Raw genomic sequence first — 27508 nt, forward strand, 5'->3', positions numbered from 1 at the left:
ACAAATATCTCTCTCTCCATTTAGGGTAGCTGAGACAACAATACCGACCTCCTTGCTCAAATAACATTCCTTTTGAAAAGCATTGCAGAAAAAAAACACACACACCTGGGTAGAATAGATGGCTCGTTTCATGATAGTTAGGTCATCACGATCTATATCTGTTCATAGGGAATTTCTCCTCTGTGGGTATGAGAAAATTAATTCCTTAGCAAAGGCGAAGAAGAAGAAGGAGAAGGAGAAGGAGAAGAGAAGAAGAAGTAGTAGTAGTAGTAGTAGTAGTAGTAGTAGTAGTAGTAGTAGTATAGTAGTAATAGTAATAGTAGTAGTAGTGTATCCCATCTTATACAAATCTTTGAAATTAACTTCCAGGATTAATAGTTATCCTATGGATGCCTGTACTAATTCAAACCCCATGGAGCCCATTGGAATTTATTTCTATGCAACTGTAAAGCATTTTCAAGAGGTAATCACTAGTACATTTATTAAGATTTCTTTGCCTGGGAATAATAGCCTTATATACCGCTTCATAGTGCTTTACGGCACTCTCTAAGCCAGGGTGTCAAACCTGATTTCATTGAGGGCTGCATTAGGGTTGTGTTTGACATTGGGGGTGGGGTGGGGTGGGGTGGCTAAGGTAGGTGTGGACAGTTCGATGTCATTCGTGTTGGGGGCACCTGTGGTGGCCCGAGCACTCTGCCAACAAAAACGGAGCTCGGGAGAGCCATTTGCGGCCCTCCTGAGCTCCGTTTTCCCCGGCAGAGGTTACAGGTGGCTGTCGCAGCCGAAAATGGAGCTCAGGAACTATTGTGGCCTGCCAGCAGCCAGCGGATCTGGCAGCAGATTCGGATAGTGAGGAGGTTGGGGAGGAACATGGGCCAGTCCTGGAGTCTGGGGAAGGCTCTGATGGGGCTCTGTGTCGGAGGCAGAGAGGGGGCCAGCCGTATGCCTTTATCAGCTGCTTTGGAGTCAGAGATCAGTGAGGCAGAAGAACAGCTGGAGCCTGTTCCCAGTGTGTGCATGCAGCAGAGTTGCCAGACAAAGGGAGCAGCTAAAGAACAGGGGTCGACTTGGGAGTAAAGACACCATAGATGCCCCCCATTATGAATGACATCATGCTGGCAACACCCCTCCTGGCCAACCCCCCCCAACCGCCAGGTCAAACACAATGCTTATGCGGCCCTCAACGAAATCGAGTTTGATACCCCTGCTCTAGCACGATGTAGAGACTGGATCTGGGAACATTTGAAAGTTAACGACAAATTCTAGCAAACAAGAAACAATAGCTAAACACAACATTGTGTGTAATCATGGCTCGATCTCCAGAACATGTTTTTGTTATCTACAGCAGATGATTTGATTAATTGATTGGATTTATTGGATTTCTATGCCGCCCTATTCCCAGAGGGACTCAGGGCGGCTCACAAACCAAAATAGGGGGGGAATACAAACAAGAGGAAACAACGGACAAACAATTACAAACAATTTAAAAACACTCAACAACCACACAATTCGAGCGGGGACGGGGAATCCGTCAGCCCCAGGCCTGTCGGAACAACCAGGTTTTAAGGGCTTTGCGGAAAGCCTGAAGGGTGGTGAGGGTCCGAATCTCCACGGGAGCTCGTTCCGGATGACAACTTTGGATATGTAGGCAGCTGACGTCTATGCTATATTCATTACTAAATCAAATCATCTTCGGTATATAAAACACATAAAGAACGAGGTCTCACATCCTATAAAAAAAAGAAGGAAGATTGCACAGGTACATCATTCGGCTGAATTCTCACTTAGCAGTGCTTCATAGAGTTTCTTACCAAATTTTTCCTTCACTGAATGCGCGGTGTCCCTACGAAAGAGTAAAACAGAACGTAAAGAATTCCCCATTCCGTTCTCCATTCCCTACCATTCAGTCAGAGCTGAAGAAGCCTCCTGGATGAGAAGTGAAACCTCTTCAAAGAAAAAAAAACAACTAGAAACTCCAGGTGTCTCTTGGGGAAAAAACACCTTTGGGACAACCATGACCTGGAGGACCGGGAATCTCCCTCGACGGAAAATAAAGAACAATATCCTGTGTTCCAATGGGGAAATTGAGCTTCCTCCAGGGATAGGATTCAGCCGGTTCGGACAAGCCGAGGTGGCGCAGTGGTTAGGGTGCAGTACTGCAGGCCACTTCAGCTGACTGTTATGTGCAGTTCAGCGGTTCAAATCTCACCGGCTCAAGGTTGACTCAGCCTTCCATCCTTCCGAGGTGGGTGAAATGAGGACCCGGATTGTTGGGGGCTATGCTGACTCTGTAAACCGCTTAGAGAGGGCTGAAAGCCCTATGAAGAGGTATATAAGTCTCTTCCCAGGCTCTTTGGGAAGGTCACAAAGAGTGATCATGTGACCTCGGGAAGCTGCAACCGTCATAAATATGTGGCCGTTGTCCAGCGCCCAAATGTTGATTGTGTGACCATGGGGGGGATGCAAGTCCCTTCTTTCAGTGCTGCGGTAACTTCGAGTGGTCACTAAATAAAATGGCTGTAACTCAAGGACCTACAGCCACAACTGACCCCAGAATTTCTGCTGTGAAGTGAGACATTTGTTAAGCGGGTTTCGCTCAATTTTACGACCTTCCTTGCCACAGTTGCTAAAAGAATCATTGCAGTTGATATTAATAACACAGTTAAGTGAATTCTGTCTTCCCCATTCCCTTTGCTTGTCAAAAGGTGGCAAACCGTAATCACGTGACATTGGGACACAATAACTCTCATAAGTATGGACCAGTTGCCAAGCATCTGAATTTTGAGCCCACGATCCTAGGGAAGCTGCAATGGTTATAAGTTTGAAAAATGGTCATACGTCGCCTTTTTTCGGTGCCGTCGTAACTTTGAATGGCTGCTAAATAAACTGTTGTAAGTCGAGGACTACCGGTACTCGTGTTTGAGCAAATACATCTTGATCTTGGTATGGAAGGTTGGCTTATTGGTCACTTGTCATCTTCGTAGGGAGAACATCTACGCAGGGTTAGGGAGAATGTACCTTAGGTGTATCTGTAGGGATTCTCTGTCATGGTTGTCCCAAAGGTCCTTTTTTTCGAGATGAGGAGTCAGCATCATGCTTTTGGGAAGCCTAGGTCAGAACACTCGGGAAGGAGGGAAGGCTGAGTCCACCTTGAGCCCCATCAGGATCGAACTCCAGGCTGTGGGGAATTAGCCTGCAATGCTGCATTCTAACCGTGACCCCACAAATGCATGCACGACAAAAGTGTGCCGACAAAACCGCGGCGCTAAACCGACATCATCAATGCGCCGACAACAGCGCGCCAACAGAAGCGCGATTTAAGTTAAGGTAAGGGTTAGGGTCAGGGTTAGGTTTAGGCTTAGGGTTAGGGTTAGTTTTAGGGTTAGTTTTAGGCTTAGGTTTAGGATTAGGGTTAGGGTTAGGGTTAGGGTTAGGTTTAGAGCGCGCTTCTGGGTGTGTTGTCGGCGCGCTTCAGCGCTCATTCGTCGGCACGGTTTAGAACTCGCGCTTTTGTCACCGCGGTTTAGTCGGGCGCGCTTTTGTCAGTGAACCCATTCTAACCACTGCGCCACCAGAGTACCAGTTGGCCTTAAAATTAAAATTAGAGACAGGACAGCATATATACATATATATATACATACATACATACATAATATATATATATATATATTATATATATATATATATATATATGTGTGTGTGTGTGGTGTGTGTGTGTGTGTGTGTGTGTGTTGTGTGTGTGTGTGTGTGTCTGTGTGTGTGGTGGTGGTATGTGTATATAGTGTTATATACGTATATACGTATATATATATATTTAAGAAGAGACTCTTTCGATGTGCTTTTAGGGCAGTGACGGTTAACCTCTTTGTTGTTGTGTGCCAAAAGTGTGCATGCCTGCACCCGTAATGCAATGCACGTGGGCTCCCCCAATCCCCTCTATGCATGCATGTGTGACCGCCCCACCCTGTGCATGCACCCCATTAAAAAAATAATCCTAGTCTATAAATTTCCCATCTCAGAGAAAGTCTGGAGTGAGCATTTCTCACTTGTCGGTGTGGAAAGTCTGCAGATGGCTAGATTTACAGTCTGATTTGGGTATATATATATATATATATATATATATATATATATATATATATAATATATATATATATATATATATATATACACATACATACACACACACACACACACACACACATACCTATTATACCCATTACATTGGACAACAGAAAGAAGTTTACCAGAGCTGTTTCCGGACTGCCTGGCCTTTCAACGTCTCCACGTTGAAATTGTTGGTGTTTGCCGGCATTATAAAGAACACAACAACTGTGACATCACTCCTGTGCACCTAAAAGAGAAAAGCACATTTTTTAGCAGAAGTAAAGGTATTTTCCTCCCATCTTACTGTCTTTCTGTTTCTGCCTTTTAGGCCATGTGATAGCCGCTGCACAAATGCTCCGTGACAAGGTTGGTGAACCTTTTGGGCACCAAGTGCTGAAAGGGGAATGTGTACGTGCATGCTGGAAACCGAAAGAGCAGCTGCCGGGTACACATGCGCACACCGGGAAGATGATCTTCCGTTTTCCGGTGCACGCATGCACATTGGCCAGCTGGTCTTCTGGCTTCTGGCATGCTTGCGCACCGAAGATCAGCTGGCTGGAGCGCATGCGCACTCAGTGGCTGCTCTTCTGGTTTCCGGCACTACCATACACGCGAAGATCAGCTGTGGCCAGTGCGGCGGAACTCGGAAGAGGAATGGGCGACGACCCAGAGGCCCAGAGAGATGCCTCTGCATGCCACTTCCGGCACATGTGCCATAGGTTTGCCATCATGGATGTAGGAGATGACCAGGCTGAGTTCGAAGGAGGGGTCAAATATGTCATCATTCCTGAGTCCCTTTGCACCAGGGATGTGTTCCTGCCAGTTCTAACCTCTTCTGTAGAAAAGGTTCCACAAATCTGCAGTGCCGTTTAGAACCAGTTCCAGCCCCCTCCCCCTGCCCATCCGCACATCATCAAGATGAAGAGCGAGAGGAGGAATTCTGGGAGCTGAAGTCCACAAGTCTTAAAGCTGTCAAGTTTGAACACCCCGGGTTTTTTTTTTTCTGAAGGGTTAGTTAGTTAGTTAGTTTAGTTTTATTGAACTTGTATGCCGCCCTATTCCCCGAGGGGACTCAGGGCGGCTAACAAACTAAATAGGGGAAAGGGGAAGTAGGGGAAGTACAAAAAACGAAAAGACAAACAAATACAAACAGATTAAAAACTCATCAACAGCCGTAGTAATTCCATAAAGTAATGGAACCCACAAATTCGAACTCTTCTAAACAGCAGGCTAGATTTGATGGTCTTAATGATCCTTCCAAGTTTAGGATTTTAAGATCCTATTTAACCCTCTAAAGGTAAAGGTAAAAGTTCCCCTCAAACATATGTGCTACTCATTCCCGACTCTAGGGGGTGGTGCTCATCTCAGTTTCAAAGCCGAAGAGCCAGCGCTGTCTGAAGACATCTCCATGGTCATGTGGCCGGCATGACTAAATGCCGAAGGCACACGGAACACCGTTACCGAAGTTGCACAGAGCATCTGTTATAGGTGGTTTCCTATTTTTCTACTTGCATTTTTACATGCTTTCGAACTGCTAGGTTGGCAAAAGCGGAGACAAGTAACAGGAGCTCACACCGTTACGGGGTAGTAGGGATTAGAACCATTGAACTGCTGACCTTCTGATTGACAAACTCAGTGTCTTAGCCACTGAGCCACTGCGTCCCTATTTAACCCTCCCAGACGAGATAATTCCACTTCCATTGATGAAGGCGGTGAGTCTTTCAATACTGACTGCCCAGGAATATCTACAGGAGGATTGTAATAGGCCAGGGAACTCCAACCTTGGCAGCTTTTAGATTTGTGGACTTCAGGTCCCAGAATTCCCCGTCCAACGTGGATTTGAGGCCATGGATTTGACTTTCCCAAAGATATTGATGTGGTTGGCCATTTGGAGGCATGAAGTGTTGAATTTCGATCTCATCCATCGTCGTTCTCCTATGACCAGTGGTGCAATTCAGCTGGCTTTATCCGGTTCGGGCGAACCGGTGGTGTTGGGAGGCTCCGCCCACCCATTTGGACATCCTGGCGTCCCGTTTTTAACACAGAAGCTCCTGCTCACATTCATGAACCGGTAGCGAAAGATAAGTTGATTTCACCCCTGCCTATGACTGACTATGTGGCGTTTCTGAGGCACCTGTCCTCCTTCTTACCCTGAGCAGGAAATTTAATCTCGACAAGGCCTCTAAAAACATGTCCGCTCCTTTGTTCGAAAACTCGTATCTCCCGGCAATGAAGAAAAACAAAGTCTTTTCAAGGTTGAAATCGAGATGGCTGAAAAGAGAGCAAACAAGGGCACAATGCTGAAAACGGGTTGTTCAAACAAACAACATCATTCGGCGATGTTGAACAAAGGTCGCAGATGTGTAACAAACAAACATTGGAAGTCGAACATGGCTTTTGGCTCTGTGTGTGTGTGTGTGTGTGTGTGTGTGTGTGCATGGTGTGTATCCCAAATAGCAAAGAAACACCTGATCTCCCTACGGGGGACGGGGGCACTGATCCAAAGCCGAAGCAATGCCTCAAAAGAAGGAAATCCCCCAGAAGAAAGCTTGTGAATACACGCAGGATATTGATTCAAGGATTCTACTAAAAATTCAGTTTAAAACCTAACTCTTAAAACCCCTGCTCCCACTTTTCCAAGGAAACCATTTGCAGGGGAGCATTAAAATTAAAGGTAAAGGTTCCTCTCGCACATATGTGCTAGTCGTTCCCGACTCTAGGGGGCGGTGCTCATCTCTGTTTCAAAGCTGAAGAGCCAGCGCTATCCAAAGATGTCTCCGTGGTCATGTGGCCGGCATGACTAAACACCGAAGGTGCATGGAACGCTGTTACCTTCCCACCAAAGGTGGTTCCTATTTTTCTACTTGCGTTTTTACTTGCTTTTGAACTGCTAGAAGCTGGGCTAAGGAATGGGAGCTCACTCTGTTACGTGGTACTAGGGATTCGAACCACCAAATTGCCGACCTTTCTGATCGACAAGCTCAGCTTCTTAGCTGCTGAGCCACCGAATTCAAAATTCGGGCACTTGGCAACTAGCATGTATTCACACCTGTTGCAGCTGTTAAAATCTGCAACTTTCCCAGTCGGCTTTCAGAAATCAAGGCTAGTGAGGAAAGCCAGATTCACAGGATGACCATGTGATTCACTTAATGACTGCAGTGATTCACTTAACAAAAATGGTCATAAAGTGATTCACAAACCACTTTGCTTAGCTGTGTAAATTTTGATTCCCATTATGGTCGTACGTCAAGGACTAACAATGCAATCCCACCCCCCACCCCCCTTTCTTCATGTTCATCTAGATTTTGGAGTAACGCAAGAGTCCATTTTGAAAGGCAGATCCTACCCGTAGAAGTGACCTCGAACGAACTCTTGGATCCTGGCTTTATAGGTGGCATGCAAATTCTGAAATTCATGCATCGCCGAGAATTTTTTAATGTTGAGGCCGTTGGGCGTGACAACATCTGGAAAAGATAGACAATGAATTCAGAGGTATAGTCACAGCTAGGATAGGAAGCTGATTAAGTTGATCCTTCAGGAGTTAGAACATGTATGTGAATATATCCGTATATCTATATCTGCATTTTTGCTGATAAATAAATGAAGGGAGACTAGTATAGATCTATTTCAAGCTATTTAGCTCTCATCAGCTAGCCATACCCTTACTGGGATTTGAACCTGGGCTATTTTTACATATTAGGCAGTTGTATTAACCTCTAAGCCACAAGCTCTCCTCCCTTATCAGCTGAGCCAAGAAAATGATTATGTGTTATGTCAACCTGGTATGCCCAAATAGACTTAGAAATGAAAAAAGATTAAAAAGAATTTTAAAAAGAGAATGGGACACAACAAAGTTAAAAAAGGAACACAACAAACACCCAATCAGGAGGGGGCTGGACCTCAGTCAAGGGGTCAACAGCCCCAGGCCTGCCGGAAAAGCCAGGTTTTAATGGCTTTGCGAAAGGCCATGAGAGGTCAGGGCCCGGATCTCTGGTGGCAGCTCATTCCATAGGGCTGGAGCGGCAACAGAGAAGGCCCTATTCCTAGGCGTCGCCAGCCGGCATTGTCCCGCTGAAGGCACCTGGAGAAGGCCCATCCTGTGTGATCTTATTGGTCTTAGGGAGGTATGCAGCAGGAGATGGTCTCGTAGGTATCCGGGTCCTAGGCCATGTAGGGCTTTAAAGGTGATAACCAGCACCTTGAATGTTCGGAGACCAATGGGCAGCCAGTGCAGCTCGCGGAGGATAGGTGTGATGTGGGTGTACCTTGGCACACCCAGTATCGCTCGCGCGGCTGCATTCTGCATTCCAGAGGAGCAAGAGGCTACTCGGCCCAGATATCTTGTGTGAGAGAAAGAATGAAGACAGGCCCTCCTTGATAGTTCTCAGAGTCTATTGTAGATGTAGATTTTCCAAAGCACCAGAGGGCAGGGCCAGAAACAATGGTTGGCAACTAACCAAAAAGAGAAGCAACCTAGAATTAAAGAGAAACTACCTTACAGAGAGGACAATGAAGCTTGTAATTAAGCTAGTATAGGTTAGTGATAATACAATACAATAGCAGAGTTGGAAGTCCAATATAGCTCTGTGATTTCTAGAGATGACTCACTTGGGTAAGAGCAGAGGTTGCCAAATTGCTTCAAGTTCCTGGTGGGGTCCAGAACTTGGCTCCAAAACAAGAAAGGTGTGAAGGCAACTTCTCTTTCTTATTGTTCCTCAAAAACTATAATTGGAAAAACTTTGCCTGTGGAAACTGGGGTCTTGCAGTAGGTCTATCATTGGCTATTGATTGACAGCAAGTGTGGTGGTATATAATACAATGCAATACAATACCAGAGTTGGAAGGGACCTTGGAGGTCTTCTAGTCCAACCCCCTGCCTAGGCAGGAAACCCTATACCGTTTCAGACAAATGGTTCTCCAACATCTTCTTAAAGACTTCCAGTGTTGGGGCATTTAAACTTCTGGAGGCAATGAGTTCCACTGATTAATTGTTCTAACTGTCAGGAAATTTCTCCTCAGTTCTAAGTTTCTTCTCTCTTTGATCAGTTTCCACCAATTGCTTCTTGTTCTACCCTTTCTCTAAATTCTTTCTTGGCAACTTTAAGATGTGTAGACTTCAACTCCCAGAAATCTCTAGTCAAAAACGCTGAGGACTACACATCTTAAAATTGTCAAAGTTGAGAAACACTGCTAGTTTCCACCCATTGCTTCTTGTTCTACCCTCAGGTGCCTTGGAGAATAGTTTGACTCCCTCTTCTTTGTGGCCACCCCCGAGATATTGATGGCGAACCTTCTATCCAAGCATAGATACTCCACAGATTGTAAACTTTCGTGCACTTGGGCAAATGCCAGGCTTAATGATCTACTTCCTCTAAGATCATTGACCCTTTTTTTTTTGAACAACAGGCACATTTCACAACTTTGGCATATTGACATATGCCCGTTTCAAATCGTTCTTTACAAGCAAAGGTCCCGGAGAAGGCATCTCAACTCCAATTTTCTGTGAATAAAGCGGATTATTTAAAGACCTTGACACTTGATGCTCAATCTTGATGCCCTTGACAGATGCTCTATTCCCCCCAAAAAGGGTAATACGTTCTATTGTACCTTTTGAGTGACACTGCAGTATCTTTCCCCTGCCAAGCTGACCAAGCCACACCCACAGAACCAGTAGTAAAAAAAAATGAATTTCACCACTGGTTTTATTTTATAAATATATTGATATAATGACCTTGATAAAGGTCAAGGATCCCTGAGGAAGGGAAAGAAGCTGCAGAAATCCTAAGGTCTTTTTTATTGAAGGGCTGAAATGGGGGCCCTTGGTGCTCTCCAGTGGGATTCAGCCAGTTCGCACCTATTCGGGAGAACCAGTTGGTAACTTTCTAAGTAGTTCAGAGAACCGGTTATTGGAAGAAATCTCCTTTTGTTTTTTTCCACTTTACAGGGCTAATCCTGTAAGGAAGGCAGGAAGGAAACATTCTAGTGTTGTTTCTACCTTAATCTTTATTGCCCTGCTTACAGAAACTGTCTCTCCGGTTAACCCTTATTACATTTTAACAGCTAAGACGAAGCGCCCATCGACCTGAATGACCTTGAGTTAGCCACGCCCACCCAGTCACATGACCACTGAGCCCCACCTACCCAGATGGTCATTAGGGCAGAGAACCCATTGTTAAATTATTTGAATCCCACCACTGGTGCTCTCTGAGGTTGGTTGATTTCTTGCAGACATTTCATTACTCAATCTAGGTGACATCATCAGTGCTGGAAGGGAGTGTGAGTTATAGAGAGGAGGAGGAGGAGGAAGGGGAGAGCGGGGAAGACCATGGGGCCCTTGATGCTCTCTGAGGTTGGTTGTTTTCTTGCAGATGTTTCGTTACAGAATGTAGGTGACATCATCAGTGCTGGAAGGGTATGTGGCAGAGGTGGGTTCCTACCAGTTCGCACCTATTCGGTAGAACCGGTTCGTCAAATCTACTGAACCGGTTAGAAGAGGTTCCACCAGTGGACCCGGAAAGCAGGCCACACCTACAGAAGAGGTTCAAAATTTATTTGAAACCCACCACTGGTCCTTGGATATGATTATTCTACACTATCGTGCTCATGTTTATAAAACTCAGTGCCTCTGTGAAAGGTAAGGATGACTACTGCGTTTGTGGTGCAATCAGAACATTGCGTGTGTTGTTTTAGCGCAAACCAAAGATGCCTTTTAAAAAACAAGTTACATCAAATTCTTATGCATGCCAGTGCTGTGTGTGAGGTAATTTAAGGTGGTTCTGACAAGTGTCATCGGCATCTTCATATCCGGTCACATGGGCGGCAAGCCACTCCCATAAAGGAGGCCACCCACAGAGTAGATTCGAACAATTTTTGAAACCCACCACTGGTGTGGGTTGCAGAAAGGAGGAGGAGGGGGGAGGAAGAGGAGGAGGGGGAGGAGGACCATGGGTCCTTAATGCGCTCTGAAATTGGTTGTTTTCTTGCAGGCATTTCATTCCCAAAACTAGGTAACATCATCAGTGCTGGAAGGGAGTGTGAGTTATAGAGAGGAGGAGGAGGAGGAAGGGAGAGAGGGGAGGACCATGGGGCCCTTGATGCTCTCTGAGGTTGGTTGTTTTCTTGCAGACGTTTCGTTACCCAATCTAGGTGACATCATCAGTGCTGGAAGGGGTGTGGGTTGCGGAAAGGAGGAGGAGGAGGGGAGGAAGAGGAAGAGGAGGAGGGGAGGAGGAGGACTATGGGTCCTTAATGCGCTCTGAAATTGGTTGTTTTCTTGCAGGCATTTCATTCCCCAGCACTGCGTAATGAAATGCCTGCAAGAAAACAGCTAATTTCAGAGAGCACCAAGGAGTCCACATTAGCAGCAGGATTTCAACATTACCCTGTCGTGGTTAGTGTCCCCCTAATTTCACTACTTAGGAAATACCTTTGTGCCATATGGTGGAGGAAGATGGCTCTTACCAGTTGCTCTCTTCAACATGTGGTCCGCTTCTATGGCTGTTATCTGAGAGACCGTGGTGAACACATGTGCACAATGCACCGAGGCCCGTTCCATGCAGTATCTGTGGTATATCTGCCTTTCCCCTGCTTCTTTGTCTATATCAAACTGTTAAATGAAGGGGAAAACAGTAATAGTGCTTACATACCACTTCCTAGTGCTTTACAACCCTCTCTAAGGTGGTTTACAGAGTCAGCATATTTGCCCCCAACAATCTTCATTTTACAGACCTCAGAAGGATGGAAGGCTGAGTCAATCTGTAGCCTGGTGAGATTTGAACTGCCAAATTGCAGGCAACCGGCAGTCAGCAGAAGTAGCCTGCAGTACTGCATTCTAACCACTGTGCCATCGGGCGCATCATCAAAAATCACGTATGAAGGAAATTTCAAAACCGTACTCTTATACTTGTAAGTAAGTTGGTTACTGGAGTCAGTCAGGACAGACTAATATAAATAACAGAGTTGGAAGGGACCTTGGAGGTCTTCTAGACCAACCCCCCTACTCAGGCAGGGAACCTAATATCATCTCGGACAAATGGTTATCCAATCTCTTCTTAAAAACTTCCCGTGTGGGAGCATCCACAACTTCTGGAGGCCATTCCACTGATTAATTGTTCTCTTGGGAAATTTATCCTCAGTTTAAGTGCTTTTCTCCTTGATTAATTTTCATCCATTGCTTCTTATTCTGCTTTCAGGCGCTATGGAGAATAGATTGACACTCCCTCCCTCCCCCCAGTTGCTTTGTGGCCGCCCCTAAGATACTGGACACTGTTTTTGTGTTTTTTTGTAAAAAAAAAATTTATTTTCAAAACAAACATACAAATCCACCTTCGTTACATACTGTAGAAAGTGTATCAGTTGGTTACAAAAGGCTTTGTGCATCTCTTCCAACCGTCATCAAATATAATTCATATTAATTCAAATATCTTAACTCAAATATTGATTATATTACCATCATCATACCTCCACTTTTATTTGACTATAGTTATTTAAACATCCTTCATCCTAAAATGGTATCAAGATTTAATACATAACCACATGCTGGCATTTCATTTACGTATTTATAAAATCCTCCATTAACATTAAATCCTCATATCCTGTTTTAGCTAAACATCCAGAATATTTATACCAAAGTTTTCTAATCCTCCATGTATATAATTTATTATCATTATCCTTTCTTCATTTAACTATATCCTATATCATAACATTTTCCCCTATTAGTTAAAACTTAACTGTGTCTAATTTTGTTCTTTTTTATTATTATTGTTATTATAATCTTTTATATAGTCCAAAAATATTTCTAACCTTCCCTTCTCAGGTAACATTCATTATTCATATGATATTGGAACACTGTTGAGAGGCAGGGAGAGGCAATTAAGAAATATCTGCCACAACACAATTATGTAAATACTGCCCTTAAGAACCTGCAAAAGATATCATGATGATGTCACTAGATCAGTGGTTCTCAACCTTGGCAACTTTAAGTCCTGCATAGCTGGCTGGGGGGATTCTGGGAGTTGAAGTCCACAGGACTTAAAGTCGCCAAGGTTGAGAAACACTGCACTAGATAGTGTGGCCATTTGGCATGATCTTGTTTATTGATGGAATCTACTGGCACTGGTCTTGGGAACAGATGAGTTTTGGTCCAATAGGTCAATGGGACATTAGCTTGGTGGAAAGTTGACGTACTTCCAAAGAATAATACACAAGAATTTACTAAACTTGAATAAGCTACCTGACCCCAATGACTGAGCAAATCGTAACAATTAAACACTAACATTATTAGAAAAGTTGGAACTGCGACAGGCCATACCAATGGAGTGAAGGGTCCAACTCGCTTCACCGAGACACTGGTCAAAACTTCACAGCGTTCAAAGCTAATTCTACTATAAGGCAGGGCACATTTCCTCACCTGGTCCAAATGATTGTAGAAATCTATGCTCGCTGCACAGAGGTACCTTCCCAAAAGGGTTGCGTGAGTTGTGAAAAATGGTCGCAACTGGAAGCTTCCTGAACCGGCACAGGATGAGGCCGGGCCAGCTTGCCATTCATGGAAGTGAGCTATAACGTTGGGCTTCTCTTCAAACTGACTAGCAAGCTGCAAAGGAGAGAGAGAGAAAAGGGAAACATATTATGTCACCTCCTAACTTTCACCTTGTCGGAAGTCAGCACCCACTCCTCTCCTAGGAAAGTGAGATATTTTAGGAAATATTAAAAGGGCAGAATATTTCCCCTAAAAGGGAGGCAGAAATTCTCTCTCTGTCTCTCTCTCTCTGTCTCTCTCTGTCTCTCTCTCTCTGTCTGTCTGTCTGTCTGTCTGTCTGTCTCTGTCTCTCTCTCTCTCTCACACACACACACACACACCTTTGTCAATGGGCCATTGAGGCCTGGGCCAGTCTATTCTATATAACAAAGATCTTCCTCCTTTAGGCAGAGCCATAATAGGAATCCCAAAGCCTTTCATTGCATCATCACCCAGCAAGAGTCAACCAGCTTCGGCCTCAGGATTGCAAATACCTGCATTTCCAAAACTGGAATTTTACTTGCCTCTAAGTCAGGTGCTGCAGGAAGTTACCCCTCTCCTAGGAAAATGAAATATTCTAGGAAATATTTAAAAAGGCAGAATATTATATTTCCCTGGGTGAGAAAAGGAGAGACATGTTTAAAAGACAAAGCAGCTTCCAGCAGCTGCCTGGCCCCTCCCCTTCAGCTCCAGGGTGATGGATTAAGAGATGGCCTTCAGGACATGATAGGACTGGCTCTCTACCCATTTTACCACATGGCACCTGGGAACATTACATCACCCAGCAAGGCTCAACCAAGCCTGGGACTCAGGACAGCCTAGAGAGTTGACTCTGCATGGCCCCATGGGAGTCTGCCAACCAAACAGAATACAAGCTCAAATTCAAAAGCTCAGAGAGGGCATAAAACTCAGGCACTCTCAGCCTCTCTCCCCGCTTTTTTCCTTCACCCAACATCTTCGAACCATGTGGTCCTGCCCACCATTCAAACCATCTTTCCAAGCAGCCTCCATGTTTCCAGTGTCTTTCTCCCCACTTGGAACTGAAGCCAGGAGGACATTTCTTCCAACAACATCTCAATAATCTCCCAAATTTAAAGAGCGAAAAGAATAAAGAGGCAACAGCTGAGTACTTAACAACATCAATAACCAAGTCAGTTAAAAACCTAGCGGTACATTTGCTCAATGGGTCCAAAGTACAGGAATTCCTTTCAGCTTTGTTTGTGGCGGAGGAACATGGAATGATAAGAGTTGGAAGGGACCTTGGAGGTCTTCTAGTCCAACCCCCTGCCAGATGGGACGAAAAGGCCTTAGAGGTTTGAGTGAATTCCATGGTTGTTTAATGATTCAGTGGATCCTGAGCGGGCATTCCAGAGACTGGGAATTTCATAAGCAAAGCAATGATTAGAGAAGCAGTTTTATAATAGGAACATCTATTTAGAACTAGCCAATAACCGGGGTTGCCCGGCTATTTATTTATAGGAGGGAAATGTCCCCTATATAATTTCTAGTATTGGATTTTCCCCCTTACCAGAGGGAGCCCCCTTGTGGAGTACTGGGAAGCCATGGCAACTCCACTGCGCTGCACAGTAGAAGCCATTTTAAGGCAGCACGGTAGACACCATTTTAAGGCACAACAGGTTGTATCTTAACAGAACATCCCCACCCCCCCACCCCCAGGGATTTTAAGGGTGTCTTACCCCTCACAGTATTTTTCTCCAGAGGGAAAGTCATCTGTGTACCAAATTTGGTTGAAATTGCTCAAGGCGTTCCAGAGTTATGCTGGAACACACACACGCATAGACAAAAATCCATTTATATATGGATTTCTATGTAGATGTATGCATTATAAGGATAGCCAAAGCTTAAGATTTCATTAACTACGTTCCATCAAGAGATCCAAGAATATATGCCTCGTGTGTGTGTGTGTGTGTGTGTGTGTGTGTGTGTGTGTGTACACCCACGAAGAAACCCCCAAGGTGCTTTTCCAAAATTTTATTGGTTTTTTTTTTCCCCTTGAAAAAGTTTCACTTCTGTTACCAGGTCAGTTACACAAGTGTTAAGAATGGAAAAAAGATTAAGGGACTAAGGAGAGATTTGAGCAGGAGGTCACCAAGTCAAGAGATAGAAGGAAGTGTGAGTAAGGAACTCAGAATAAACCTGTCTTAATTTTGTTTGTTCTCCAAGCTTTCTTTTATCTCTGGTTGGTACAATTCATTATCCAACTTGCTTCCTAAGGGCTCTTTCCTAATTTCCCTCAAGGACAGCTCTAGTTCCTTGACAGATGCTGCCCAGGAAGAGGGGTCGAAGTCCACACCACAGATTTTTCTGGATTCAGAAGGATTCCAGGGGCTACTCAGGGATTTCCCCATTGATAAGGAATAAAGGGATGGAATCTAAACAAGGAGAGATTCAACCATGAAATAAGGAGACATTTCTGACTGTGAGAACAATCAACCCATGGAACAGAAATTGCCTTCGGAAGTTCTGGGAGCTTCATCCCTGGAGGCTTTCAAGAAGAGACTGGATTGCCATCTGTCAAAAATGGTGTAGAGTCTCCTGCTTTGGCAGGGTTGGGGGATTGGGGTTAGACTAGATGACCTACAAGGTCCCTTCCATTTCTATTTCACTCCATTCTCCATTCTATTTTCCATTCCATTCTATTTTTCATTCTAACTTTTCTTTTCTTTTCCTTTCCTTTCCTTTTTTCTATTCTATTCTATTCCATATTTTCTATCCTATCCTATCCTATCCTATCCTATCCTATCCTATTCCATTCCATATTTTCTATTCCATATTTTCTATTCTATTCTATTCTATTCCATATTTTCTATCCCATCCTATCCTATTCTATTCCATTCCATATTTTCTATTATATTCTGTTCTGTTCCGTTCTGTCCTATTCCATATTTTATATTCCATATTTTCTATTCTATTCTATTCTATGCTATTCTATTCTATTCTATGCTATTCTATTCTATGCTATTCTATTCTATTCCATATTTTCTATCCTATCCTATTCTATTCCATTCCATATTTTCTATTCCATATTTTCTATTCTATTCTATTCTAATCCATATTTTCTATTTTATTCTATTCTATTTCATATTTTCTATCCTATCCTATCCTATTGTATTCCATTCTGTATTTTCTATTCCATATTTTCTATTCTATTCCATATTTTCTATTCCATATGTTCTATTCTATTCTATTCTATTCCATATTTTCTATCCTATCCTATCATATCCTATTCCATTCTATATTTTCTATTCCATATTTTCAATTCTAATCTGTTCTGTTCCGTTCTGTCCTATTCTATTCCATATTTTCTATTCCATATTTTCTATTCTATTCTATTCTATTCTATATTTTCTATCCTATCCTATCCTATTCCATTCTATATTTTCTATTCCATATTTTCAATTCTATTCTGTTCCATTCTGTTCTGTTCTGTCATATTCTATTCCATATTTTCTATTCTATATTTTCTATTCCATATTTTCTATTCCATATTTTCTATTCCATATTTTCTATTCCATATTTTCTATTCTATTCCATATTTTTTCTATTCTATTCTATTCCATATTCTCTCTCCTATCCTATCGTATTCCATTCTATATTTTCTATTCCATATTTTCAATTCTATTCTGTTCCGTTCTGTTCTATTCTGTCATATTCTATTCCATATTTTCTATTCTATATTTTCTGTTCCGTTCTCTTCTCCTCTCCTCTCCCCTGCCCTCCCCTCCTGTATATGGCAGGCTGAGTGCTTGCAGGGCCACCAGCATCAGAGGCTACCGGAGCCCTAGAGGGGATGAGCTTCCCAAGTGGACCCTTGCAGTTAGAAAGAGAGATGAGGAGCCAAGGCCCAAACACAGCACCTCTTTCAAAAACCAGGCAGTGAGGGATCCAAAGATGAGGGCATCGTTTGCTTCTCGGTCGTGGTAAGGAATCCCGATATGGCTGGCTTCCCAGAATTCCCCTTTCCACCGGTCCAGATTCCAAGCGGCTGATGCGATATCGAAGAGCACCACATAGGGGCTTCCTTCAATCAGCCATCTCCCAAAATGGACCTGTCAAAGGGAGGAGGAAGAGTTAGGGCAAAGCCTGCAAATTAATTTGGACCTATTCGAGCAGAGACTAGTTTGCCATCTATTAAATAATAATAATAATAATAATAATTTCGATTTGTTTGTTTATTTATTGATGCGAAGAGAGGATATTAGGGGCTTTGTGAACCCCGTAACTCTTCTCAGGCTTTAGAATTTTTCTTTTAAATGTTTGGGTTTTCTAGGGGGGAAACTTGTTCACCTGGTAGCCATTGGCTTTGATCACATCCATGGCTTTCTTCACGGCTGCATTGGGAGGTTCACAGAGCTCCACTTGCGTCTTCACATTGTGCTCAAAATAAGGGCCCAGGAGAAAGTAATTCTCCCCCCATGTCGTCTAACCGTGGTTTTGGCTTTGGTCTGAATCACCGTGCAGATGCCACCAACTGAAAGAAAAGCAGGACAAATATGAATTTTAAAAGTTATTTCTTTCCTTCTTTACTTCTCCTAACCTCCTTCCACTCCTCCCTCCCCTCCTTCCTCCTAACTTCCTTCCTGCCTCCCCCCCTCTTTCCCCCCTTTCCCCTTCCTCCCTCCTTTCCTTCCTTCCTTCCTTCCTTCTCCTAACCTCCTTCCATTCCTTCCTTCCTTGCTCCCCTCCTTCCTCCTAACTTACTTCCTCCCTCCCTCCCTCCCATTTCTTCCTTCCTTCCTTCCTCCCTATCCTTCCTTCCCTTTCTCCCTCTCCTCCCTCCCTCTCTCCTGCTCTCGTTCTCCTTCCTTCTCTCCCTCCTTCCTTCCATCCTCCCTTCATCCCCCTCCCTCTCCCTTCTTCTTTCCCTCCCTCTTCTCCTTCCTTTCTCCCTCTCCATCCTCCCTCCCAGCCTCCCCTTTCTTCCGTTCTCCCTTCCTCCCTCCCTCCCTCCTAACCTACTTCCTTCCTCCCTCCCATTTCTTCCTTCCTTCCTTCCTCTCCTTCCTTCCTTCCCTTTCTCCCTCTGCTTCCCTCCATCCCTCCCTCTCTCCTGCTTTCCCTCTCCTTCCTTCCTTCTCTCCCCCTCCTTCTTTCCTTCCATCCTCCGTTCATCCCACACTCACCCTCCCTCCTTCCTTCCCTCCTTTCTTCCATCTTCTCCTTCCTCTCTCCCTCTCCCTCTCCATCCTCACTCCCTGCCTCCCCTTCCTTCCTTCCTTCCTTCCTTCCTTCCTTCCTTCCTTCATTCATTCATTCATTCATTCATTCCTCCCTCTTCCTTCCTTCCCTTTCTCCCTCTCACCAGATTCTCCCTCCCCTTTCTTCCTCCCTCCCTCCCTCTCCTCCCTTCCCTCCCTCCTGCCTGCCTTCCTTTTTTCCATCCTCCCTCCCTCCAATCTTCTTTCCCTCCCTCCCTCCCTCCTCCCTTCCTTCCTTTTTCCCTTCCTCCCTCTCTACCTCCCTTCGGCCCTTTAGAAAATAAAAACAATAATACAAAGCTTTAATAAAATTATATTATAGAATAACTTAATGAAACAACTTGGCATTTTTTTTTGGAAGAAAAAAATAATAACACAGTTACGGCTGCATAATTCTGGGAGTTGAGATCCACACATCTTAAACGTTACCAAACACTGCTCTATATCATTCCACGCGGTTACTTCATTTGCACAATATGCTAAAATAACGGGTGGGTTTCCCCCAACCCCTTGCCTCCCCCAAATCTCTCCAACCCCAAACTGGCTTTGTTTAGACTCGATTGTGCAAACCCAAGGAAAAGGAATCCCTTTTTCACAGGGCAGGTATGCACCTGTCGAGACATTTGAAAGTTGGCCGTGTCCCAGGAAAAGGACACCTCTGGAGAAAAAGCGATGGCTTTTTTTTAATTGCATAGTTTGTGTTGGGTGTGGAGAGACAACTGAAGCAACGAAGAGGTCTCCTGTCACCTCCTATAATCCCCTGCCTGCTCTGCGGTTTCATGGGGGGTGGGTGGGTATTGGGAAAAGTTGCTTTGGAACAGTTGCGAAAAAGCTCTGTTAAAGAAATGTCCCACTGAGTTCAGTTCCATGTGGGGGAAAAGACACTGGAAACATGGTGGCTGTTTGGAAAGATGGTTTTAATGGTGGACAGGACCACCTGCCTTGAAGATGTTGGGTGAAGAAGAAAAAAAGGGGGAAGAGATGCCGAGAGTGCCCGGATTTTATGCCCCCTCTGAGCTTTTGAATTTGAGCTTGTATTCTGATTGGTTGTCAGTCTCCCATGGGGTCATGTAGGGGCCGCTCTATAGGCTGTCCTGAGTCCCAGGCTTGGTTGAGCCTTGCTGGGTGATGTAATCCTCCCAGCCAGGTGCTTTGTGGTGAGATGGGTAGAGGGCTAATCCTATCATGTCCTGAAGACCATCTCTTAATAATCCCATCACCCTGGAGCTGAAATGGGGAGGGGCCAGGCAGCTGCTGGAAGCTGCTTTGTCTTTTAAAACATGTCTCTCCTTTTCTCATCCAGGGAAGTACAATATTGTCCTGGACTGGACTGGTCAGAAGGTCGCAAAAGTGGATCACGTGACTCCGGGACACTCCAACCATCATAAATGTGAGTCAGTTGTCAAGCATCCGAACCAGGGGTGGATTGGATTGGACTGGATTTATTACATTTATATGCCGCCCTTTTCCCCGAAGGGGACTCAGGGCGGCTCACAATTCAAGTCAGGGAAGGGGGTACAGACAGGGGATAAAAAGACGAACATAACAATACACAATTTAAAAACACACAACAACCATACCATTCGAGGAGGGGGGCAAAAGCTCTTTAGCCCCAGGCCTGTCGGAACAGCCAGGTTTTAAGGGCTTTGCGGAAGGCCTGGAGGGTGGTGAGGGTTCGAATCTCCACGGGGAGCTCGTTCCAGAGGGTCGGAGCAGCCACAGAGAAGGCTCTCCTCCTGGTAGTTCGCCAGTCGGCATTGGCCGGCGGATGGAATTCGGAGGAGGCCTAATCTGTGGGATCTAATTGGTCTATTGGAGGTAATTGGCAGCAGGCGGTCTCTCAAGTACCCAGGTCCAATACCATGAAGGGCTTTATAAGTGACGACTAGCACCTTGAAGCGTATCCGAAGACCAATAGGCAGCCAGCGCAGCTCGCGGAGGATAGGTGTTACATGGGTGAACCGAGGTGCACCCACGATCGCTCGCCAGTTACTGCCAGTTCGCAACCCGCGTGCAACATGCGCCCGTGCATGCTTCACACACTTCATACCAGATGCATGCTGCGTGTGCATGCACTTTTCAATGTACCGTATTTTTCAGAGTATAAGACACACCTTCTTTCCCTCAAAAAAGAGGCTGAAAATCTGGGTGCATCTTATACTGTCAGCCTCTGCTTTGCTGCTGCTTCAGCTGCCATTGAAACGGGGCCAGGGGGGGGCATGGTATTTGGGAGGGGACTAACTGTTGTGCTAGAGGAAGATTCTGGAGTTTGAACTGTCCATCTTACTGCGCACGCGGAGGAGTGTTTCCCGCCAAGGCCAACGACACCGGCATTCCATCCTGGTGATGCCTTTCAAAGTTATCTCGCACCTGACACTTGGGAGAATTATGATTGGACTGTACATGGGATGCCAAGGGGAGGGGAATGAATTATACAATATATTATTCGCTTTCGCGCCTAAATAATCAGACTTCGCTTTGCTTCGCTTCTGTTCATTTATAATTAGTAAAAGTACACTTGATTTCTATCAACAGAGTCTTGTGGTTTTCTTTCCTGATTATCCAATGATGATACACTGAATACAGCGTTTTTTTGCCTCCAGAAACCCCGCCCCCTTCACCAAAATGGCCGTGCATAGCCTTTAGGGGGCTTCCAGGGTGCTCCTGGGGGCTAGGGAGGGTAGAAATGAGCAAAAAACAGGCACTTTTTTGCTCAATTTTGTCTCCCCAGCCCCCAGGAGCACTCTGTAAGCCTCCTAAAGGCTATGCATGCCCTTTTTTGGAAAAACAAAAACAAAAAACAGGCCCGTTTTCATGAAAAATGGGCCGTTTTGGGGAGGCCTGCAGAGTGCAAAAACTTTTTAAAAAACTTTGCCTCTTCAAAATCTTGGTGCGTCTTATACTCCAGTGCATCTTATACTCCAAAAATACGATAAATTGTTCTGCACGCTTGTGCAGAACAATTTATAGTGAACTGCGCACACACAGTCACTAAAATCCAAAATGGCTGCACCCAATTGGCAGCGAGGGAACCGGTTTGGGGGCATGGCAGGCCTGGGTCGCTGCCGGTTCTGCGGCCCAGGCCTGAATTCCACTATCGGTTAGGCTGAACCCTGGCCGAACTGCCAGCAACCCACCTCTGACCCACCCATAAATCACGTGACTGTGCAACGGTTGTAAGTGTGAAAAACGATCGCAAGTCACTCTTTTCAACGCCGTTGTAACGTCGAGCGGTTACTAAAGCGAACTGCTATAAGTCGAGGATTGTCTGTATATAAACAGCTCACGATGCCAAGGCCTCGCCATCGGTAAATACTTTTTTTTATCCAGAAAGAAAGTGAGATCGCAAACGATGGGAGCTGGTTTTCCTTTGAGGGCAATGTCCACGCCCCAAATTTTCAGCCACGGCTGATTTCAAAGGCCAGCCTAATATTTGCCTCACCGAGATTAGATCTCTGGGGTTGCAAGACACTCTCCCCTCTCAGTTTTCCCTTTATCTTTAGCCATGCAGGGAGATGACAGGTGAAGTTACTGATTGACTCATCAGTAACTCATTTCTGTCCTGACAGCAGGAAAAGATTTGCTCCTAATGGCAAATCAACAGGTTTTGGAACAATGTCAACAAATGCCACCCCTCCGTTTTAGTCCGGTGCTTAAGCCGCTCTCTACGAGGAACAAATCGATCAGAATAGATGGAGGAACTGGTTTGAGAGGAATGAGCTTATCCGGAGCAGGAGAGCTTTGCGGTGATTTGGCTCAAGTTACTGGATCTGCATTCATGTGTGTGTCTTTATTTGCAAACATGTATGTTATCTGTTCTCGTGGCTGACTCTTCTAGATGGCTTCCAATGGCTGGATGACAATAAATACAATAAAACATCTAGGGCAGTGTTTCACAACCCTGAGTACTTGAAGATGTGTGGACTTCCTCCCTCCCCTCCTTCCTTCAGTCTTTCTCCTCCCTTCCTCCCTCCCCTCCTTCTCTTAACCTCCTTCCATTCCTTCCTCCTCTCTCTCTCTTCCCTCCTAACTTCCTCCCTCCCCTCCTCCTTTCCATCCTTCCTTCTCCTAACCACCTTTCCTTCCTTCCTTCCTTCCTCCCCTCCTTCCTCCTAACTTCCTTCCTGCCTCCCTCCCTCTTTCCCCTCCCTCCCTCTTTTCTTTCCTTCCTTCCTTCTCCTAAACTCCTTCCATTCCTTCCTCCCCTCCTTCCTCCTAACTTCCTTCCCACCTCCCTCCCTCTTTCCCCTCTCTCCCTCCTTTCTTTTCTTCCTTCTCCTAACTTCCTTCCTTCCTCCCCTCCTTCCTCCTAACTTCCTCCATCCCTCCCTTCCTTCTTTCCTTCCTTCCTTCTCCTAACCTCCTTCCATTCCTTCCTTCCTTGCTCCCCTCCTTCCTCCTAAATTCCTTCCTCCCTCCCTTTTCCCCCTCCCTTCTTTCTTTCTTTCCTTCTCCTAACCTCCTTCCATTCCTTCCTCCCCTCCTTCCTCCTAACTTCCTTCCTGTCTCCCTCCCTCTTTCCCCTCCCTCCCTCCTTTCTTTCCTTCCTTCCTTTTCCTAACCTCATTCCATTCCTTCCTTCCTTGCTCTCCTCCTTCCTCCTAACTTCTTCCTCCCTCTCTCCCCTCCCTCCCTTCTTTCCTTCCATCGTTCTCCTAATCTTCCATTCCTCCTTTCCATCCATCCATCCTTCCTTCTCCTAACCTCCTTCCATTCCTTCCTTCCTCCTCCCCTCCTTCATTCTTCCTTCCTCCCCTCCCTTCTTCCATCCTTCTTCTTCCTCCCTCCTTCGGTCCTTCTCTCCCTCCCCTCCCTTCTTTCCTTCCTCCCTCCCCTCCCTCCCTTCTTTCCTTCCTTCCTTCTCCTAACCTCCTTCCATTCCTCCCTCCCTCTTCATTCTTCCTCCCTCCCCTCCTTCCTTCAGTCCTTCTCCTTCCTTCCTCCCTCCCTCCCTCCCCTCCTTTCTTTCCTTTCCTTTCCTTTCTCCCTTCCTCTCCCCTCCCCACCAGGCTGTCAGGGAGATGACCAAAAACCACTCCAGCTGGTTGGGGTTTGGGCTGATTGCTTGCAGCAAACTGAAATTAACCCAAGGCCATCAGTTTGGCCACCCCTCCTATCCATGGATTAAAAACAAAACAGTGGCCCTTTGAGTATACCAGCAGAACAAACAGACATTGCCCCACCGTTTCTGAAAGGAGGCATACTGCAATGTTGTTTTCCAGGTTTGATGTGAGCAAGGAATTGCTAAAGAGAGGGTGCTCATAAATTCATTTAAATAATGGGATGCAACAGTTTCTTTTACAACCATGATGGAAATGAAAGAATAGTTTTAAAAAGGGAAACGATTTTGAGAGCTAACGTGGCCAAATGTTTACGCTACCATGCTAGAAACTGGGAGATTGTGAGTTTTAGCCCTGTCTCATGTATGAAAGTCAGGTGAGTGACTTTGGGGCAATCACCGGGAGACAGTGAGTTCTAATCCTGCCTTAGGTATGGAAGCCAGCTGAAAGACATTGGACCAATCAGCAGGTGACTGCGAGTTCTGGTCCCACCTTAGGCATGGAAGCAAGCTGGAAGGGACCTTGGAAGTCTTCTAGTCCAGCCCCCTGCTCAAATAGGAGAACCTATACAATCTCAGATGGCCAGTCTCTTCTTCAAAACCTCCAGTGATGGAGCAGCCACAATTTCTGGAGGCCAGCTGTTCCGCTGGTTAATTGTCCTTACTGTTAGGAAGCTTCTCCTTAATTCCAAATTGCTTCTCTCTTTGATGGAATTCTAAAAATTCTTACATTGTACAAATGGATCGTGCCATTTTTTGCTATAATGCGTCGAGGCACCAAGCTAGAAGCCAGGAGACTGGGAGTTCTAGAGCCCCGCCTTAGGCACGAAAGTCAGCGGGGTGAGCCAAAATCACCAGGAGACTGAAATTCTAGGCTCCCTCTTGAGTACGAAAATTGACTGCGTGACTTTGGGGCAATCACCAGGAGACTGTGAATTCTAGTTCTCTTACACCATAGGTGTAAAAGCCAGCTGGGCGGCTCCGAGGAAGTCATTCTCAGCCCAACCCACCTCATAAGGTTGTTCTTATTGTGGCGAAAATAGGAGGAGGATGTGAGGGTTATGTTTGCTGCCTCAGCTTATTTGTCAAAATAATAGCAGTAGCAGTTAGACTTATATACCGCTTCATAAGGCTTTCAGCCCTCTCTAAGCGGTTTACAGAGTCAGCATATCGCCCCTACAATCTGGGTCCTCATTTTACCCACCTCGGAAGTATGGAAGGCTGAGTCAACCTTGAGCCGGTGAGATTTGAACCACCGAACTGCAGATAACAGCTGAAGTGACCTACAGTACTGCACTCTAACCACTGCGCCACCTCGGCTCTCTAATCAAGATGGGCGACAAATAAATAAAAATGGGTGCAGCGGATTCAACCACAGTGGTTGTACATAGCCATGCCTCCTTCAGCAACCTGCCTTCACATAAGTAACTCCATCTTTCTCCCAACTCCCCCCCCCAGTCTTTCATTCATAACCCTAACTAACCCTAACCCCTCGCATCCTGGACAGAAATTGTTTCAACTCCTATCCTCAAAACGTCGCTATAGAGCACTGCACACCAGAACAACTAGACAAAACTAGACACAAAGACAATTTTTCAATGAACGCCATCACTCTGCTAAACAAATAATTCCCTCGACACTGTCAAACTATTCACTAAGCCTGCGCTACTATTAATCTTTTCATCGTTCCTATCACCCATCTCCTCCCACTTATGACTGTAACTGTGTTGCTTGTATCCTTACGATTTATATTGATCGTTTCCTAGTATGATTTGATTGCTTATTTGTACCGTATGACTATCATTAAGTGTTGTACCTTATGATTCTTGACGAATATATCTTGTCTTTTATGTACATTGAGAGCAAATGCACCAAAGACAAATTTCTTGTGTGTCTAATCACACTTGGCCAATAAAGAATCCTATCCTATCCTATCCTATCCTATCCTATTCTTGTATTGCATTGCATTGCATTACATTACATTGTATTATTTTCTTCTATGTTCTATTCTATTCTATTCTATAATTTTTGCTACACCGATAAAATCCATCGCTCCAGCAGCTTGGAAGGGAATATTATTTTATTTTTTGAAAAAAAAGGACACTAACCTTTATTGGTGACTTCCCAGGAGACTTCGAAGAGCAAAAGGTCTTCTACTGGTAAGTCTTCACCGTCCCATTGTGGAAGACCGTTGAGAGAAGTGACCGAAAGGGATCGGACCAGAGGCATTTTGCTCCTAGTTGTTGCTGTCTCCCGAGGCAGAGAGCCTTCGTAGCGTTTGTGCGGGTATGTTTAAATGATGGGTCTTTCCCCACTTGGTGCAGGAGGGGCTCTTTGTTTACCCTACAGAGAAAAAGAAAGAGAGGGAGAGAGAGGGGGAGAGGGAGAGGGAGAGGGAGGGGGAGACAGACAGAGGCAGAGGCAGAGAGAGACAGAGACACAGAGAGAGACAGAAAGAAAGAGACACACACACAGAGAGGGGGAGTGAGTGAGAAAGAGACAGAGAGGGAGACAGAGACACAGAGAGAGAGAGAGAGACACACACACACAAACACACACACACACACAGATTTGTCCAGAAAAAACAAGAAAGAAAGAAAAGGCAGGAAATTTAAAACAAAACAAGAACAGAATTAGTAAAACTTGCTGGAAATCTTGGCAGGGTTTTCAACAAACTGAGACCGAACTAGCTTTGCAATTGCTCGTGTTCGGCAGCCACCGGTGTTTTTCTCCTGCTGGTTAAAAGGGGGAGCTGTAAGTCTGCGATTTTACTCACCTGCAAAACTGAAATGGAGAATGAGAAGGAAGACTGCAGGGGGAAATGTAGGCTAGAAATGCAACAATAGAATAGAATTAGAATAGAGTGGAATTAGTGTAGAGTAGAGTAGAATAAGAATAGAATTAAGATAGAGTAGAGTAAAATAGAGTAGAGTACAATAGAATAGAATTAAAGTAGAGTAGAATAAGAATAGAATAGAATTAGAGTAGAGTAGAATAAGAATAAGAATAGAATTAGACTAGAGAAGAGTAGACTAAACTAGGCTAGACTAGACTAGATTAGAATAGAACAGAACAGAACAGAATAGAATAGAATAGAGCTGGAAGGGAACCTGGAGGTCTTCTAGTCCATCCCCCTGCTCAAGCAAAAGAAAAGGCTACTGCTTATTTTTTTTTCTGGTGGGCTTATGATAAAGCAGAGAAATATAGGTTGTCCTCGATTTACAATTGTTCATTTAGTGACCATTCAAAGTTACAACAGCATTGATTTTTTTTAAAAAAGTGACTTGTGACCCTTTTTCACACTTACGACCATTGCGGCCTCCCCATGGCCATGTGATCAAAATTCAGATGCTTGGCAAACTGATGTCCTGGGGTCTTGTGATTGCCGTTTGTGAACTTCCAAGAAGCAAAGTCAATGTGGGAGTTAGATTCACTTTACAACCTTGTTACTCTTAACAACTGCAGTGATTCACTTAACAACTATGGCAGGAAAGGTTGTAAAATGGGACTGCTTCGCTTAGCAACAGAAATTTTGAGCTCAGTTGTGATCATAAATTGAGGACTGCCTGTATTGGGATGAGATCTTTATCTTAATTCAGAAGCTTC

The 27508-nt window shown here is 44.9% G+C and overlaps 1 protein-coding gene across 1 annotated transcript; it reads right to left on the bottom strand.

The window, feature by feature from the left end:
• Positions 1-1586: 1586 nt before the first annotated feature.
• Positions 1587-26325, bottom strand: GYS2 (glycogen synthase 2). The gene is given in 12 exon segments (XM_032220881.1): positions 1587-1843; positions 4245-4351; positions 6255-6375; positions 7451-7568; positions 11566-11710; positions 13514-13588; positions 13590-13636; positions 13639-13699; positions 17503-17694; positions 17933-18067; positions 18070-18116; positions 26011-26325. Coding segments are annotated over 12 exon segments (1248 nt in total). The 5' UTR covers positions 26132-26325; the 3' UTR covers positions 1587-1764.
• Between the last annotated feature and the right edge of the window lie 1183 nt (positions 26326-27508).

Source organism: Thamnophis elegans, chromosome 7, assembly GCF_009769535.1.
Source record: "Thamnophis elegans isolate rThaEle1 chromosome 7, rThaEle1.pri, whole genome shotgun sequence".
NCBI lineage: Eukaryota > Metazoa > Chordata > Lepidosauria > Squamata > Colubridae > Thamnophis > Thamnophis elegans.